The sequence below is a fragment of the Vidua chalybeata genome, chromosome 28 (assembly GCF_026979565.1).
Source record: "Vidua chalybeata isolate OUT-0048 chromosome 28, bVidCha1 merged haplotype, whole genome shotgun sequence".
NCBI classification, from domain to species: domain Eukaryota; kingdom Metazoa; phylum Chordata; class Aves; order Passeriformes; family Viduidae; genus Vidua; species Vidua chalybeata.
In genome coordinates, this window is record NC_071557.1 from 523816 (window position 1) to 536594 (window position 12779).

The 12779-nt window shown below is 46.2% G+C and overlaps 1 protein-coding gene across 5 annotated transcripts in view; it reads left to right on the plus strand.

Moving 5' to 3' along the window:
* The window catches only part of NSD3 (nuclear receptor binding SET domain protein 3), a 36171-nt gene that overhangs the window by 16798 nt on the left and 6594 nt on the right, over positions 1 to 12779 (plus strand). For 3 of the 5 annotated variants that reach the window (XM_053966280.1, XM_053966282.1, XM_053966281.1), the window contains 13 exons: positions 981 to 1026; positions 1550 to 1680; positions 2224 to 2352; positions 2950 to 3076; positions 3474 to 3671; positions 4292 to 4462; positions 6956 to 7105; positions 9279 to 9435; positions 9994 to 10196; positions 10658 to 10770; positions 11212 to 11481; positions 12175 to 12291; positions 12391 to 12532. In XM_053966280.1, coding sequence (XP_053822255.1) covers positions 981 to 1026; positions 1550 to 1680; positions 2224 to 2352; positions 2950 to 3076; positions 3474 to 3671; positions 4292 to 4462; positions 6956 to 7105; positions 9279 to 9435; positions 9994 to 10196; positions 10658 to 10770; positions 11212 to 11481; positions 12175 to 12291; positions 12391 to 12532 — 1954 coding nt within the window. Of the gene's footprint in view, positions 1 to 980; positions 1027 to 1549; positions 1681 to 2223; positions 2353 to 2949; positions 3077 to 3473; positions 3672 to 4291; positions 4463 to 6955; positions 7106 to 9278; positions 9436 to 9993; positions 10197 to 10657; positions 10771 to 11211; positions 11482 to 12174; positions 12292 to 12390; positions 12533 to 12779 lie in introns of those variants that run through there. The other 2 variants (XM_053966283.1, XM_053966284.1) reach the window with 2 other exon arrangements.

Sequence of the window (12779 nt, forward strand, 5' to 3'; positions counted from 1 at the left end):
AAGTTTTCTCGATTCCCCAGTTAGTCTGCAACAACTTGGTATAAAATTATAACTGGAACGAGTACAATTAATGGGAAAAACAAAATGTTGATGCTACTGTTACAGTGACTAGTGGAGAAATAAAAGTGATTGTTTAGATTTTATATTTGTATTACAAAATGTATCCTATACAAATCCTTCTACTGTATGTTTTTACCTATTGTACAACAAAATAAAATATTTTTTAAAAAAATTATAGAATAATCCTTAAATATTTACTAAATGTGTTTCTCCATGCATATGTAACCACATTGCAAAGAAATAACTTGTAATTCTTAACCTTGAAAACAGGATTTTAGGCAACAGCTTTCTTCTGTAAATATTATCCAGTCACCAAATTCCCACATCTTCCATGTGTGTTGGCAGAACAGTTCCTAAACTTCTCCGTAGGGTCGAGGACTGGAAGTGCTTTTGCAAGGTTGTAAACTTGTACCTTTGTGTGCTGGAGCGCCTGTGCCCCGGAGTTCCAGCTGTGTAGAGCCCTGCACCACGGCACCCGGGCGGGCCCGTGCAGAGCTCTAGACGGGAGGAAGGGCTGCAGGAGCTGCAGGAGCTGCAGGAGCTGCAGGGAGCACCGAGTGGCCCCGCACTGTGCCTCACTAGCCCAGTGCCAGCCCTGCCGGGGGCACGTGTGCTCACACAGCTGTGGGGTTTGCACAGCTCCAGGGGTGGCTGCCCGAGGGCCCCCGGACACGGATACAGCGCTCCTGTCGCCTTCCTGCCCCAGGGGAGAGAGGAAGGACCTGGCTAGTGGCCCGTGGCTGCCAGGGCTGCGGGCACCAGCGTAGGCAGGAGTGGATCCAGCGGGACGTGGAGGCTCGGGCTGAGGAGGGGATGGCAGCTCCCACCTGAATTCTAACCCCTTGAACTGACCTGTTTGCTTTTTGGTACTAGGGAGAAACTTTCCTCTGGTGTTAACTGTGGATTTTCCTTTCAAACAGGTTGAAGCTGTCCCACTGGCAGCAGTGAAGACGGGGTTGCAGAAAGGTGAGTGACAGGTGAAAATTAACTCGACTGACCTTGGTGGCTCCTGGCCCTTGGGCAGCAGCTTTGTTCCATGTGAGCCACGATGTTGGTGCTCTGTAGGGCCGAGCTTGACTTCTCTGGGGCCAGGCTGTGTTTGGGGTTCTGGTCCTTGTGCATTGCTGGAGGAAGGATGATGTTTGTTCATGTGCTGTAAGCCCCTAAGTCCTTCTGGGCATTTCTTAAAAGTCTCTGCTTAGCCAAAGTTAAAGGTGGATGATGAAGAGGAAATCTCCTAAGGATTTATCCTCCCTTAGAGACAATTTATTGCCTTCCTTCACTGTGTCACCATGTTAAAAAGTTTGTCAAAAGCTCTGCCTAAGCTGGTTTTCAGTTAATTTTCAGGGAGAATTCAACTAGTAACAAAATTGCAAACTGAAAATTGAGGTAGATAATGGAATCCAAGCTCTCATCTTTCTTTCCTTTATTAAGTTTAAGTAAAAAGTTGAGAACGTGTATTAAACTAATTTTAGTGTGTTGTGTTAAGGTGCCAGTGAGATTTCAGACTCCTGTAAACCCTTAAAGAAGAGAAGTCGTGCCTCCACAGACATGGAACTGACCAGCTCAGCCTACAGGGACACGTCTGACTCTGATTCCAGAGGACTCAACGATTTGCAGGTAAAGGTGTGTTGGTTCTCACAGGAACCTGAACAAGCTGTCAGTGTACAAGAGGCTTTTCAGTTGATTGTTGCTAAATATGTGAGCACTATTTTCTACAAATTTTGAGTCTTTTATTGTCTGAAAACATAAAACCTGGTCTGTTTACTTCTAATCTGCTCCACTGGTTTGTTACAAAAATACAGTGTTTGCTTACAATTTTTTCTGTTACTTTGTCTGGCAAAGCATTGGTTTAGATCATGGTTTGCTCTCTGGAAGATTTGAAATTCTTGGGGAATTGGGAGATGCTGCTGTATCTGGTGTAACTCCAAAGAGTGTCTGGAAAAGTAAGAGAGCTCTTTATGGTGTTTGGCTTGTACAGGTGAAATATATCAAGGAGGCAGCGCTGGTGTCATCCCAGTGAAATTCAGCACACTTCCAGGACCTTTGTGTCTCTTGACCTACCAAATGGTCTTTTGATCAACAGTGCCAGGAGTATTTTCCCAGTGTGGTTGTGGTTTGGCGTTGACTGGTTTGAGAGCCGTGGGTTTTTCCTCTTTGTAGGGCAGTTTTGGGAAGCGTTCAGACAGCCCCTCAGCCACTGCTGACGCCGATGCCTCAGATGTGCAGTCTGTGGACTCCAGCCTGTCCAGGAGAGGAACTGGAACAAGTAAAAAAGACACTGTTTGTCAGGTAACTGGTGATACTGGGAAGTGATGGACACTAAATATGTATCCCCTGTTTCTGTTAGTTCTCTTAATTTGACCTCTCAGATAAAATATCCAGATTTTTAGGAGTTTTTATGCTCTGGAAATGATTCGTGTTAAATGATTCCTAAGCCCTCCTGCAGGCCAGAAAGCTCAGCAGCTGGAAGGTGATGTCTAAGCCATACCTGCCAGCATCAGTAGAAAAAGTAGATGCCATTTTCTGTTCCATTTGAAGATTCCAGATGGTTGATCAGGACTGGACAGAGTGAGAATTTTTCAGTATTTTGAAAAAAAATTCCTGGGATGTTCTGTCCAGTTCCCTGGTCAGTAGTAAAAAAACTGAAGAGCAAGAGCAGCTTGTTCCCTGAGACATGGAGGAGTGCAGGTGATGCTGTGGTGCCTCTCGTGCCTCTGTCCTGGCTCGCGCTGTTACCCCAGAGCAAAGTGCCGGGAGTGTCCTCGGCCTGAGGCTTGCCAGCTTCAGTTCTCCTGCCTTACCCTCGTTCTGAAGCACTTCCAGGCAGTTCCTGTAGTTAGCACCTGGCAGTCACTTGTTCCCTGCTGAGCTCTCTGCCCCTTGCAGATCTGCGAGAGCTCCGGCGAGTCGCTGCTGGCCTGCGAGGGTGAGTGCTGCAGCATGTTCCACCTGGAGTGTCTCGGCCTGAAGGCCATGCCTGAGGAAAAGTTCATCTGCACCGAGTGTAAGAACGGTGAGTGTGTTCCTGTGCCTGGAAAACTGGGAGGGATTTCCCCCTTTGCTCAGGAGCCACATTCTGGTCAGGGCAAACCAAGATGGTGCTTTCGAGGGTTTGTGAGTAAGTTTGGGTTATTCCGCTGCTTTCTTAACCTCTGAGACCAGATTCTCATTTTCCATTTAACAAGTGCCTTGTAAGAAAAACAAATACTGAACTGCTTAGGGTTTAACTTGGAATAAGAGACTTTTACATGAGCAACTACTCCAATGTTATTATAGATCCCAATAACCACTGTTGGATGGGAAGGATCCTGTATTGCTCGCAGCCTGTTGGCTTCAGAATTTGTTTGGACAATATCTATACGTCAGAGTTGGCTTTTACAGTCGGCATTCCTTATTCCTTCTCTTCCAAGGAGAGCACACGTGCTTTTCCTGCAAGCTGCCTGGCAAGGACGTGAAGCGCTGCTCTGTCAGCACCTGCGGGAAGTTCTACCACGAGGCCTGTGTGCGCAAGTTTGCCACGGCCCTGTTCGAGTCCCGGGGCTTCCGCTGCCCGCAGCACTGCTGCACCGCCTGCTCCATGGACAAGGACATGCACAAAGCCAGCAAAGGTGAGGGCAGCAGCTCTGAGCAGGGAGGGGGCTCAGCTGCATCGTCACAGTGACACTTCATCCAGTTCCAGACTGTAACACGGCGTGCGGCGAGGAACGAGGGTTTCCTCCTCGCCGAGGTCATCAGCTGAAATAGCTCGTGGGTGGGAAGAGCTGGCAGCGTGACACTGTGGGGTGTACCTGGATCCACACACTTGGTCAGCTCTTGGTTGTGGGTCTGATGGAAGCCAAGGGTTCACAGTACGAGGCCAAGGAATGTTGGTTTTTAAAGACTGTTTGTAGTGGCCTTGTGAACAATTGTTTTTCAAAGAAGAGCATCCTTTTAGAAACGAACCAAAATGTTTAAAGCAAACAAATAGCCCCTAGATTGATGGAAGCTTTGCTTAACAATTTTAAAGTGAAAGTTAAGGGGTAATATTTGTGAAACTTTCTTTAGAAAAAAGATGTAGCTGTTTGTTTCTTTCTTGTACCCAGTACTGCCATTGGGATAGACCCAGGCCTGCCTTTGCCTGTGGGGAGCTGTGCCCTGTGCTGACCTGAGCATTGGCTGCCCTCGGTGGTGGTTGCCAGGGCAGTGGTGCTAGCCCCGGGTGACGGTGCCTCTGCTGTTTCCTGAGCAGGTCGCATGGCGAGATGTCTGCGGTGCCCCGTGGCCTATCACTCTGGAGACGGCTGCATCGCTGCAGGAAGCTTGTTTGTGTCATCCCACATCCTCATCTGTAGTAACCATTCCAAAAGGACTCACTCCTCATCAGCTGTAAATGTAGGCTTTTGTTTCGTTTGTGCAAGAGGTGAGACACTTGGTTTTTCCCCTGTTCTGTAGTTCCGTTGTCACTCGTGCAGTTTAGTGATAAAAATAGTGTTCCATGAGGAACTCCTCCCTTAGGGCTTGCTGGGGTTAAATGCTGCCTGGGATTTTTCTATGTAATTTAATTTTATTTTATTTTGGTCAGCAGTTCTCATGAGATTCCACTCGCTGTGTTGGTCCATAAGGTTTGATAGCCAGAAGCAGCACTAGGCACTCAGGCCCACTTGTTCTGCCAGAAGGGAAAAGCAGATCCCAATCCCCCCCATTCCAGCCTTTTCATGCTGAGAATGGCTGCTGTGTTGTTAATCACTGTATTAAGCAGAAGGGGATTCTTTCACTGCTACGAACTTAAAGCTGTCTGAGTTTTAGGGCTAAAAGGTGGGATTTACTCATGAGCTAGAACAACTCAATTTATAGCTGCCATCACATTTGAGAACTTTGAAAGAAAACCTTTAGCAGTACTGTATGAGCAGGTTTCATGCTGAACTTTTCCATGTGTCAAAGTTCTTTTTTTTTCTTTTTAACTTTTTTCCCCACTTGTTACTTTTATGGTTCTTCATTCACCAGGGTTCTGTCAGAGAGCAGCTTAAAAAAATATCGGTGCAGCAGTTGCTTTGGTCTCAAGATTCAAAAGTACCATTATTCTGTTGGAAAAATATTAATGTGTACCTTCTACAGAATGCCAGCAGTTTATATTGGATATGTTCTCTGCAACAGTTTTGAGAGTCACTAATAGGGAAATGAAAGTGAGCTGGATCCTGAAGTTACTTGTTTTCATTTGTGTTCATTCAGGTGGAAGTTTAGTTTGGCTTGACTTTGCAAGAGCAGAGGAATAATTACACATCTCAGAATGACAGAAATGCAGAAAGAATTTTTCATGCTTTTTTTTTTTTTCTTCCACTTTACATTTGTTTAGTAATTCTCTTTATACGTGAATCTGGCTCCATCAGAGATGAAACTGTGCAAGTTTGTATTTTCTCCTGGCAATCTAAATAACCTCTTGTGCCCTGGCAGATAGAATTCCCTGTCCTGTTTATTCCCCAGATCTTAATTAGGAGAACTTGAACAGTTACAAACCATTGCCACTGCCTGAATCTTCTGTGTCTTAGAGCAGCTCTGCACTTGTTCCTCTAGAGCGTTCTTGTGGGGCTTGTGTCCACCAGGCCTGGCTGGAATCAGGAGCCAGAGTGCTGAGGGCAGTACCTGGGGCAGGAGCACTGAGCCACCTGCTCAGAAAGAAATGGGGAACTGAACGCTTCAGAAATCCTTGGACATCTCTGACAATGGTGATTTAATTAGTGGTAGTCGCTATCAGAAGCAGAGACTTCGTGTTTAGATGCAGTTAATGAAGTGAGAAATGTAGATGAGAGACAATCTGTAAGAGATACAAACTTGCTTACAGTGAGGTACTTGAAATACAAGCTATTTGAAGACCTCTTACTCACCACCCTGCAGAAGCCCTCCAGTCAGCATGGCACAGTTCACCTCGTTGCATTTGTGTGCGTGTGTAGGTTCCCTTGTTCTGGGAATCCTCCCAGCGATGCGTGTCCAGGTGGGCTGACCCCATTCTTCTTACAGCAGTGCTCTAGGCACCGTCCAAGAGCTTCTCTCCAGCCCCCAGCTGTGTGTCCCTCAGGGGAAGAGCTGGGGGCTCTCTTGGTAGCTGATCTTTCCTGTTTCTTTGGGGCTCAGTTGCTCTGCTCTTGCCATGAGTTAGTGGCCAAGCGCTTCTGCTCCGCAGCTCTGGGCTCTCAGCGGGGCTGCCTGGCTCTTTGGAGTAATGAGGAAAAGCTCTTCTTGGTGCAGGACAGAGAATTGCAAAGGCCTGGAATGGAGTTATGTAGGGAACTGAGCTGGACTGTTCTGGAGCAGCCCTGGGAGGGCTGGGTGGGGGAGCTTCACCTCCACAGCCTAGGGCAGAACTTCCATCTGCGCTTCCCGTGGTGCCTTACAGAACACTGACCTCCTCCTTGCTTTCCAGCACAATTACAGAGGCAAAACACTTCCGTAGGCAAGATCTCAGGGAGAGACTTGTAGGGAGTGGGACGGTGAGTTCTCATTCCCAACGTCTGTTCCATCTGTAGCCCAGCTCAGCACAGCCCAGCTGCAGTGAGCATCACCCCAGGTCTGCAGAGCAGCTTCCTTTGGCCCTGTGGGAAGGAGAGGGGATCCCACGGATTCAAACTTTGTTGCTTTTCTTGTGCATGTCTGTAAATGCACAAAAGAAGGGTAAAAAAACAATTGAAATTCCACTTAGAAGCAGCTTATTTCATTGCAAGATTTTCCAGTTGAGTCTCTCCAGCACAATGTCTTTGTTAGCGCAGAAACTTTATCAGACTTTCCTTTTTCTTCATTTTATCCTTTTTTCATTCCCACATAACGCATTAGAGGTGTTCATTGGGTTTATTTGGTTTTTCCTTCATGGAATCATGGGTAGTTTCATTGCAACTCATCTCTTTCTGTTTGTTTCGTATAGGGCTGGTAGTGCAGGACCATTCAGACCCCCTGTTCAGTTCCTATGCCTATAAGTCCCACTACCTACTGAATGAGTCAAATCGTGCTGAGTTGATGAAATTACCTATGATTCCTCCTCCTTCGTCAGCTTCCAAAAAGAAATGTGAGAAAGGTAACCAAAATAGTTTCTTTCTCTTTAATTTACTTTCGCTTTTTCTATTTTTTCTCTCTAAATCAACGGAGAAATGTCTGCTTGTCCCCTGACACTGACTGCTTTCAGTGACCTTCACTCATGGTTTTTGTGAGCCTGTGTTCATGTTGTTGGCGATTTTTAATTTTTTTTTTTTTTTTTAATTATAAAAGGGCTTAAAATAATTGCTGTCACTAAATTCTCCTTGGAAGAGATTTGGTCACTCTCTATCTGGCCTGGGCTGTTCCAGGTTCAGGGAGCTGTTTGCACAGCAATGTGAAGAGGAGGCAGATGGATCTCGATATTGTTGCAGTTCAGTATTTGCCTGGATGATGTAAAACCACTTCTTAAAGCGATTGGAAGCAGAGGGGCATGTGCTGCTTCGGGCCTTGGGCAGGTCCTGCGAGGAGAGAGGGCGTTTGGGGCTGGACAGGGGTGGGTGCCGTGTCCTTGTGGAGGGTGCCAGAGCAGGAGGGCAGGGAGCTTTGGCCTGAGTGTGTCCCCACGAGTCCCCGGGCCTCGTGTCCCACCTCCACCAGCGAGCCAGAGTGCCCCATGCCTGTCCCCTTCCCTGGGGATGGCTCCTTGCCACAGCTGGGCAGCTCTGCACAGGGCCACCTGCTGCTGCCGAGGGGGCTGAGGCTCTCCAGACCCCCCTGGGGCCGTTCCTGCTGTCTGTGTGCAATGCTCAGCTGTGGTATTTCGTTCCCCACAGAAATTTGGTTCCCCGGGAGCGTTCAGAGCCGCTGCCCCATTTCCCAGCCCAAGTTAGGTCGCTGTCAGCGTTGTGAGATCAATGGCTTGCTGTAGTCCTGTAATTCCTGAAAACAAGAATTATTTTGAGCCCTGTGCTTAGCTTGAGCCATATCTGCCTAATGCATCCTGAGAGCAATGTTGGGTTTTTTCTTGCTTAGCGTTGACAGTTTTATGTTTGATTTTGTTTGATTTTTGCATCTCTTGGCATTTTCTCATCTTGGGTAATGTTTCAGTAATTTGTCTGTATTTCCTCTGAAATTACATTTGTAAAAAACACTTCAAAAATTTCATTATGGGTTTGGGAGCTCTGGAGGATCCATGTGACTGGATTTTACTGGATTTAGCAGAGGAAATACAGTGTTGGTCATGCAACTGAATTGTTTAAGGAATGCTTATTGTAACGTGCAATGATCAGTTAATGCAATGATATTTTGGGAAGTCTATAGGTGAACAAGATTTTCTGATAAAGGTTTGAAAGTGACTATTCACACTTCTTTTGATACTGTGATCGAAAATTGGTTTGAATACTCTCAAGTCTCTCCCAGATTTTCCATCTGGGAGACAAAATCTTATTAATTTTTGAATATATATAAATATAAGAACCTATATCTATATATTGTATATACCTGCATGTATAAAATATTTCAGTATGTGCAATGTATCAAGTCATCTTACATGAGCAGCTTTGCTGAGGGTGGCTTAGAGATGTGCTGTGGCTCTCCACATGTAACACATCATCCAAAACGTGAGCCAACCAAAATAACTTCTGCCCAAATTAGTAAACTTCAGAAATTCATGTGAACCCCGGTGATGAGGTTCCCTCTGTGCACCAGGAATTTTTGGGATGGGGACAACTCATGTGTGTCTCATTCTGCTTTATGGGCTCATCCTGATAAACTTTTTGTGGCATAAACACACTTATTGCAACTCCTTTTCCTGTCCTTGCAGCAGAAAAGTATTGATCAACCTATAGGCTGTGGGGTTGGTGCTCGCTATTGATTGCTGGGGATTCAGTCAGAGCAATGTTGATTGAAAAGGATTCTTTAAAAATGTGGAGTTTTGTGCTTGCTTTGGCCATCACCAGAGCACTGAGAGCTGGTAGCACTGTTCCCAGCTGCAGTGCTTCCTTTGGGAATGGTGCTCCTCCTGCCAGCTCACCTCGTGTTTGAGTCCTCAGCTGCTTTTTTGTCTGATGCAGTTAAGAGCCCCAGCTTCGATTAAGCCCTGCACAGTCCTTTTTAACCAACATTGTTGAGTTTGACTTGATCCCTTTCTTTTGCCGTTTTTCTGTGGGGCAGTGGGAATCTGGAGTGGATGATTTTAAATGAATGTCAATTGCTGTGCACGGGGGGAGCAAATCCTGACTTCTACAAACCAAGCAGGGCTTCTTTGTTTCAAGGTGGCAAACTGTTGTGCTGTGAGTCGTGCCCAGCTTCCTTCCACCCCGAGTGTCTCAGCATAGAAATGCCTGAGGGATGCTGGAATTGCAATGACTGTAAAGCTGGCAAGAAGCTGCGGTACAAGCAGATCGTTTGGGTCAAGCTTGGGAATTACAGGCAAGTTCACCTTTTGGGGGTTCTAATGCTTTGGATGTCTTAACGTACTCTGGAATTGCAGGAAGATAAAGCATCTCAGTCATCGTGAACAAGAGGCAGAAATACAATAATTCCTCTGCTTGGGGTCAGACATGGATGTCACCCTTGAAATGCGATGCTCCTGCTCCTCCCAGGCAGTGATGGACTCTGGATTGCACACACCTCTGCTCTGCAGAGCATGATCAGGATGTGGGAAAGCAGGGGCTGGCAGAGCCCAGCTGTCCTTGCTGGTGTTTGCTTCAGTCAGCTGCAGCAATACAGCTGCTTGCAGGTGATCCTGGAATCCCACTCTCAGGCCACGGATATTCTTAGAAGGCTTTCCCAGAATTTGGAGTGAGAACGTTGCTTATGTTTTGCATGGAGCTTCCCAGGCATTGCCAGCAGGAGCCTTGGCTGCGTGAGGGAGGAATTCATTTCCTTAAGAGAGGAAAACTGCCTTTTATTTCTCAATCCCATTAGGGAAACTGGGAAGCTCTGGTTCAGGGAACTTACATTCTTCTTTTCTCTCCTACTCTGCAGGTGGTGGCCAGCAGAGATCTGCAATCCCAGGTCTGTGCCTCTCAACATACAGGGCCTCAAACATGATATCGGGGACTTCCCAGTATTTTTCTTTGGTTCACATGACTACTATTGGGTACACCAGGGCAGAGTTTTCCCTTATGTTGAAGGAGATAAAAGCTTTGCTGAGGGGCAAACTAGTATTAACAAGACCTTCAAGAAAGGTAAAATCAAACAAAGTTTATAGTGGTTTATGACAAAAATTCCACGTGTTTGTGTCTCCATCACCACTTAACCTGCATGGGAATATTATGTGACTAGTGTTCTGTGTTCACGTGAAATCCAAGCATTGTGTTGATCCCTTGACTGCAGATAAAAATGTGTTTAAGTGCCTACTCATTGTGTGTTGTTGTGGGCCAGTTCAGTGCTTCCACAAACGGGGGAATGTTGAGATGGATCTTGGGCTCTGCTGCATGGGATCATTGTCTGATATCTTGGTACCTGCTGAAAGTACCTGATGATAAATTCATGATAAATTGCAATAACTAATTTTTAGCTTGTCTTTTTGTTAATAGAGTTCTGTTCCTAGTCTTAAAAAAAAAAATTAAATAGATACATGTACATGTACATCTTTAGTTAGCAGCAGCTGGGGCTGATTGCTTTCTATTCTGAATTCCTTGCACAGCACTTGAAGAAGCAGCAAAGCGTTTCCAGGAACTGAAAGCACAAAGAGAAAGCAAAGAGGCATTGGAAATTGAAAGGAATTCAAGGAAGCCTCCGCCCTATAAACACATTAAAGTGAGTTGGCCTCTTTCTATTTTATTTTTATTCTGTGTGTGAGGAAGTTGCCCTGTGCATGAGTGAGGATGCCTAGAGAAGGTGTGGCTGCCCACTCCCTGGCAGTGTTCAAGGGTGGGTTGGGTGGGGATCACAGCAACCTGGTCTAGTGGAAAGTGTCCCTGCCCGTGGCAGGGGTTGGGATGGATAGTCTTTAAGGTCCCTTCCACCTCACACTGTTCTGAGATTCTAAATTACGTACTTACACCAAGGTGTTCAACAGTGGAAACCTAAAGAAATCCACACAAATCATTCTGCTGTTCTTTTCACTAATCTCTTGTTGTGTTTTGCAGTACCGTAAGACAGAATAAAATAACCTTTTCTTTGCCTTTTCATGTCAGTTGTTGACTCAGTGCTCCCAGTGCATCGCCTTCATCCCCTGTTCTGCCCTTTGTTCCCCAGTCCAACAAGGTGATCGGGAAGGTGCAGATCCAGGTGGCCGACCTGTCGGAGATCCCGCGCTGTAACTGCAAGCCGTCGGACGAGAACCCCTGCGGGCTGGAGTCGGAGTGCCTCAACAGGATGCTGCAGTACGAGTGCCACCCGCAGGTGTGCCCGGCCGGGGAGCGCTGCCAGAACCAGTGCTTCACCAAGAGGCTCTACCCCGACGCCGAGATCATCAAAACCGAGCGCCGCGGCTGGGGCCTCCGCACCAAGAGGAGCATCAAAAAGGTACAGAGAGGCAGGACAGGGCTGCGGCAGCCACCGGGCTGGGTCTGGGTGAGAGCATTGCGCTCTGCACCTCCGCAGAATGAGCTGTGCTTCAACCCCTCAGCAGCTGCTCAGAGCAGTGCCCAGTGCCTTGGTGGCCTTGTATCGAGGTGTCAGTCACACCCCAGCTCTTCTGATTTTCCTTAGAAAACACTGTTGGCCTCAAGGGCTGCTTTTAAACATGGGGTTTAGCCATTAGTTTTATTAAATTCAGAGCTTTTTAAATCTGTGTTTCATGAAAACTGTGTTACTGCAAGTGTTCTGAGCTTATTGACTACTAAAGTCCTAATAAAAGTGAATATGTAGTGAAAATACTTACTGTAACAGTTCCTGTTTCCTGAGGAGTCCATGAACATTGTCACATTGTCCTCCTTGAAAGAAAGCAGGAAGGTTGAAAGGGTTTTACGGACCTGATAACTGTCTTGTGTACTGAATGCAGGAACAGGACTGCCTTTTATTCTGCCTGGGTGTATTGCTAGCACAGCAATTACCTGGTGCATGTATTCACACTGTGCCTACCAGACCAGTAAAGTGTAACACTTTTTGTGATGATCTTTTTTATAGGAAATGCTTTTTTCTCTGCTGCTTCCCTTTATGATCGTGGTTAGGATGCATAGATTTCTTACTTTTGTTCTCTTTTTGTTCTTTGTTCAGGGTGAATTTGTGAATGAATATGTTGGGGAGCTGATAGACGAGGAGGAGTGCCGGCTGCGGATCAAACGTGCTCACGAGAACAGTGTCACCAATTTTTATATGCTAACTGTAACCAAGGTGAATATCGTGTCTTGTTTGATAGCAAATGTCACTCAGCAGCAGGAAAACCTCTTTGCTTTGCAAGTACTAAACACATCTTTGTCTTTTTCCTTGAAGGACCGAATAATAGATGCTGGCCCAAAGGGGAACTACTCTCGTTTTATGAACCATAGTTGTAACCCAAACTGTGAAACACAGAAGTGGACGGTGAATGGTGACATTAGAGTTGGACTGTTTGCTCTTTGTGACATTCCTGCAGGTAAAAGGATGGCACTATTTGGCATGTTTGCTTTTGTCTTGCAGTGGCCAAGTTCCTCACTTAGAATCGTGTTTTTTTTCTTTGAAGTGATTAATACCAGTGAAGTGTTTAGGAGCTTTGTCATTCATTGGAGTGGAGATGTTACTTAAGGTTTTAGCCGGGGTCTCATGGTAACAAATGCTAATGAAATGCTGTTGTCACAGGCCTGTCTTCCCTCAGTGTCCATGTGGGTGAATTGTTTTTCTTT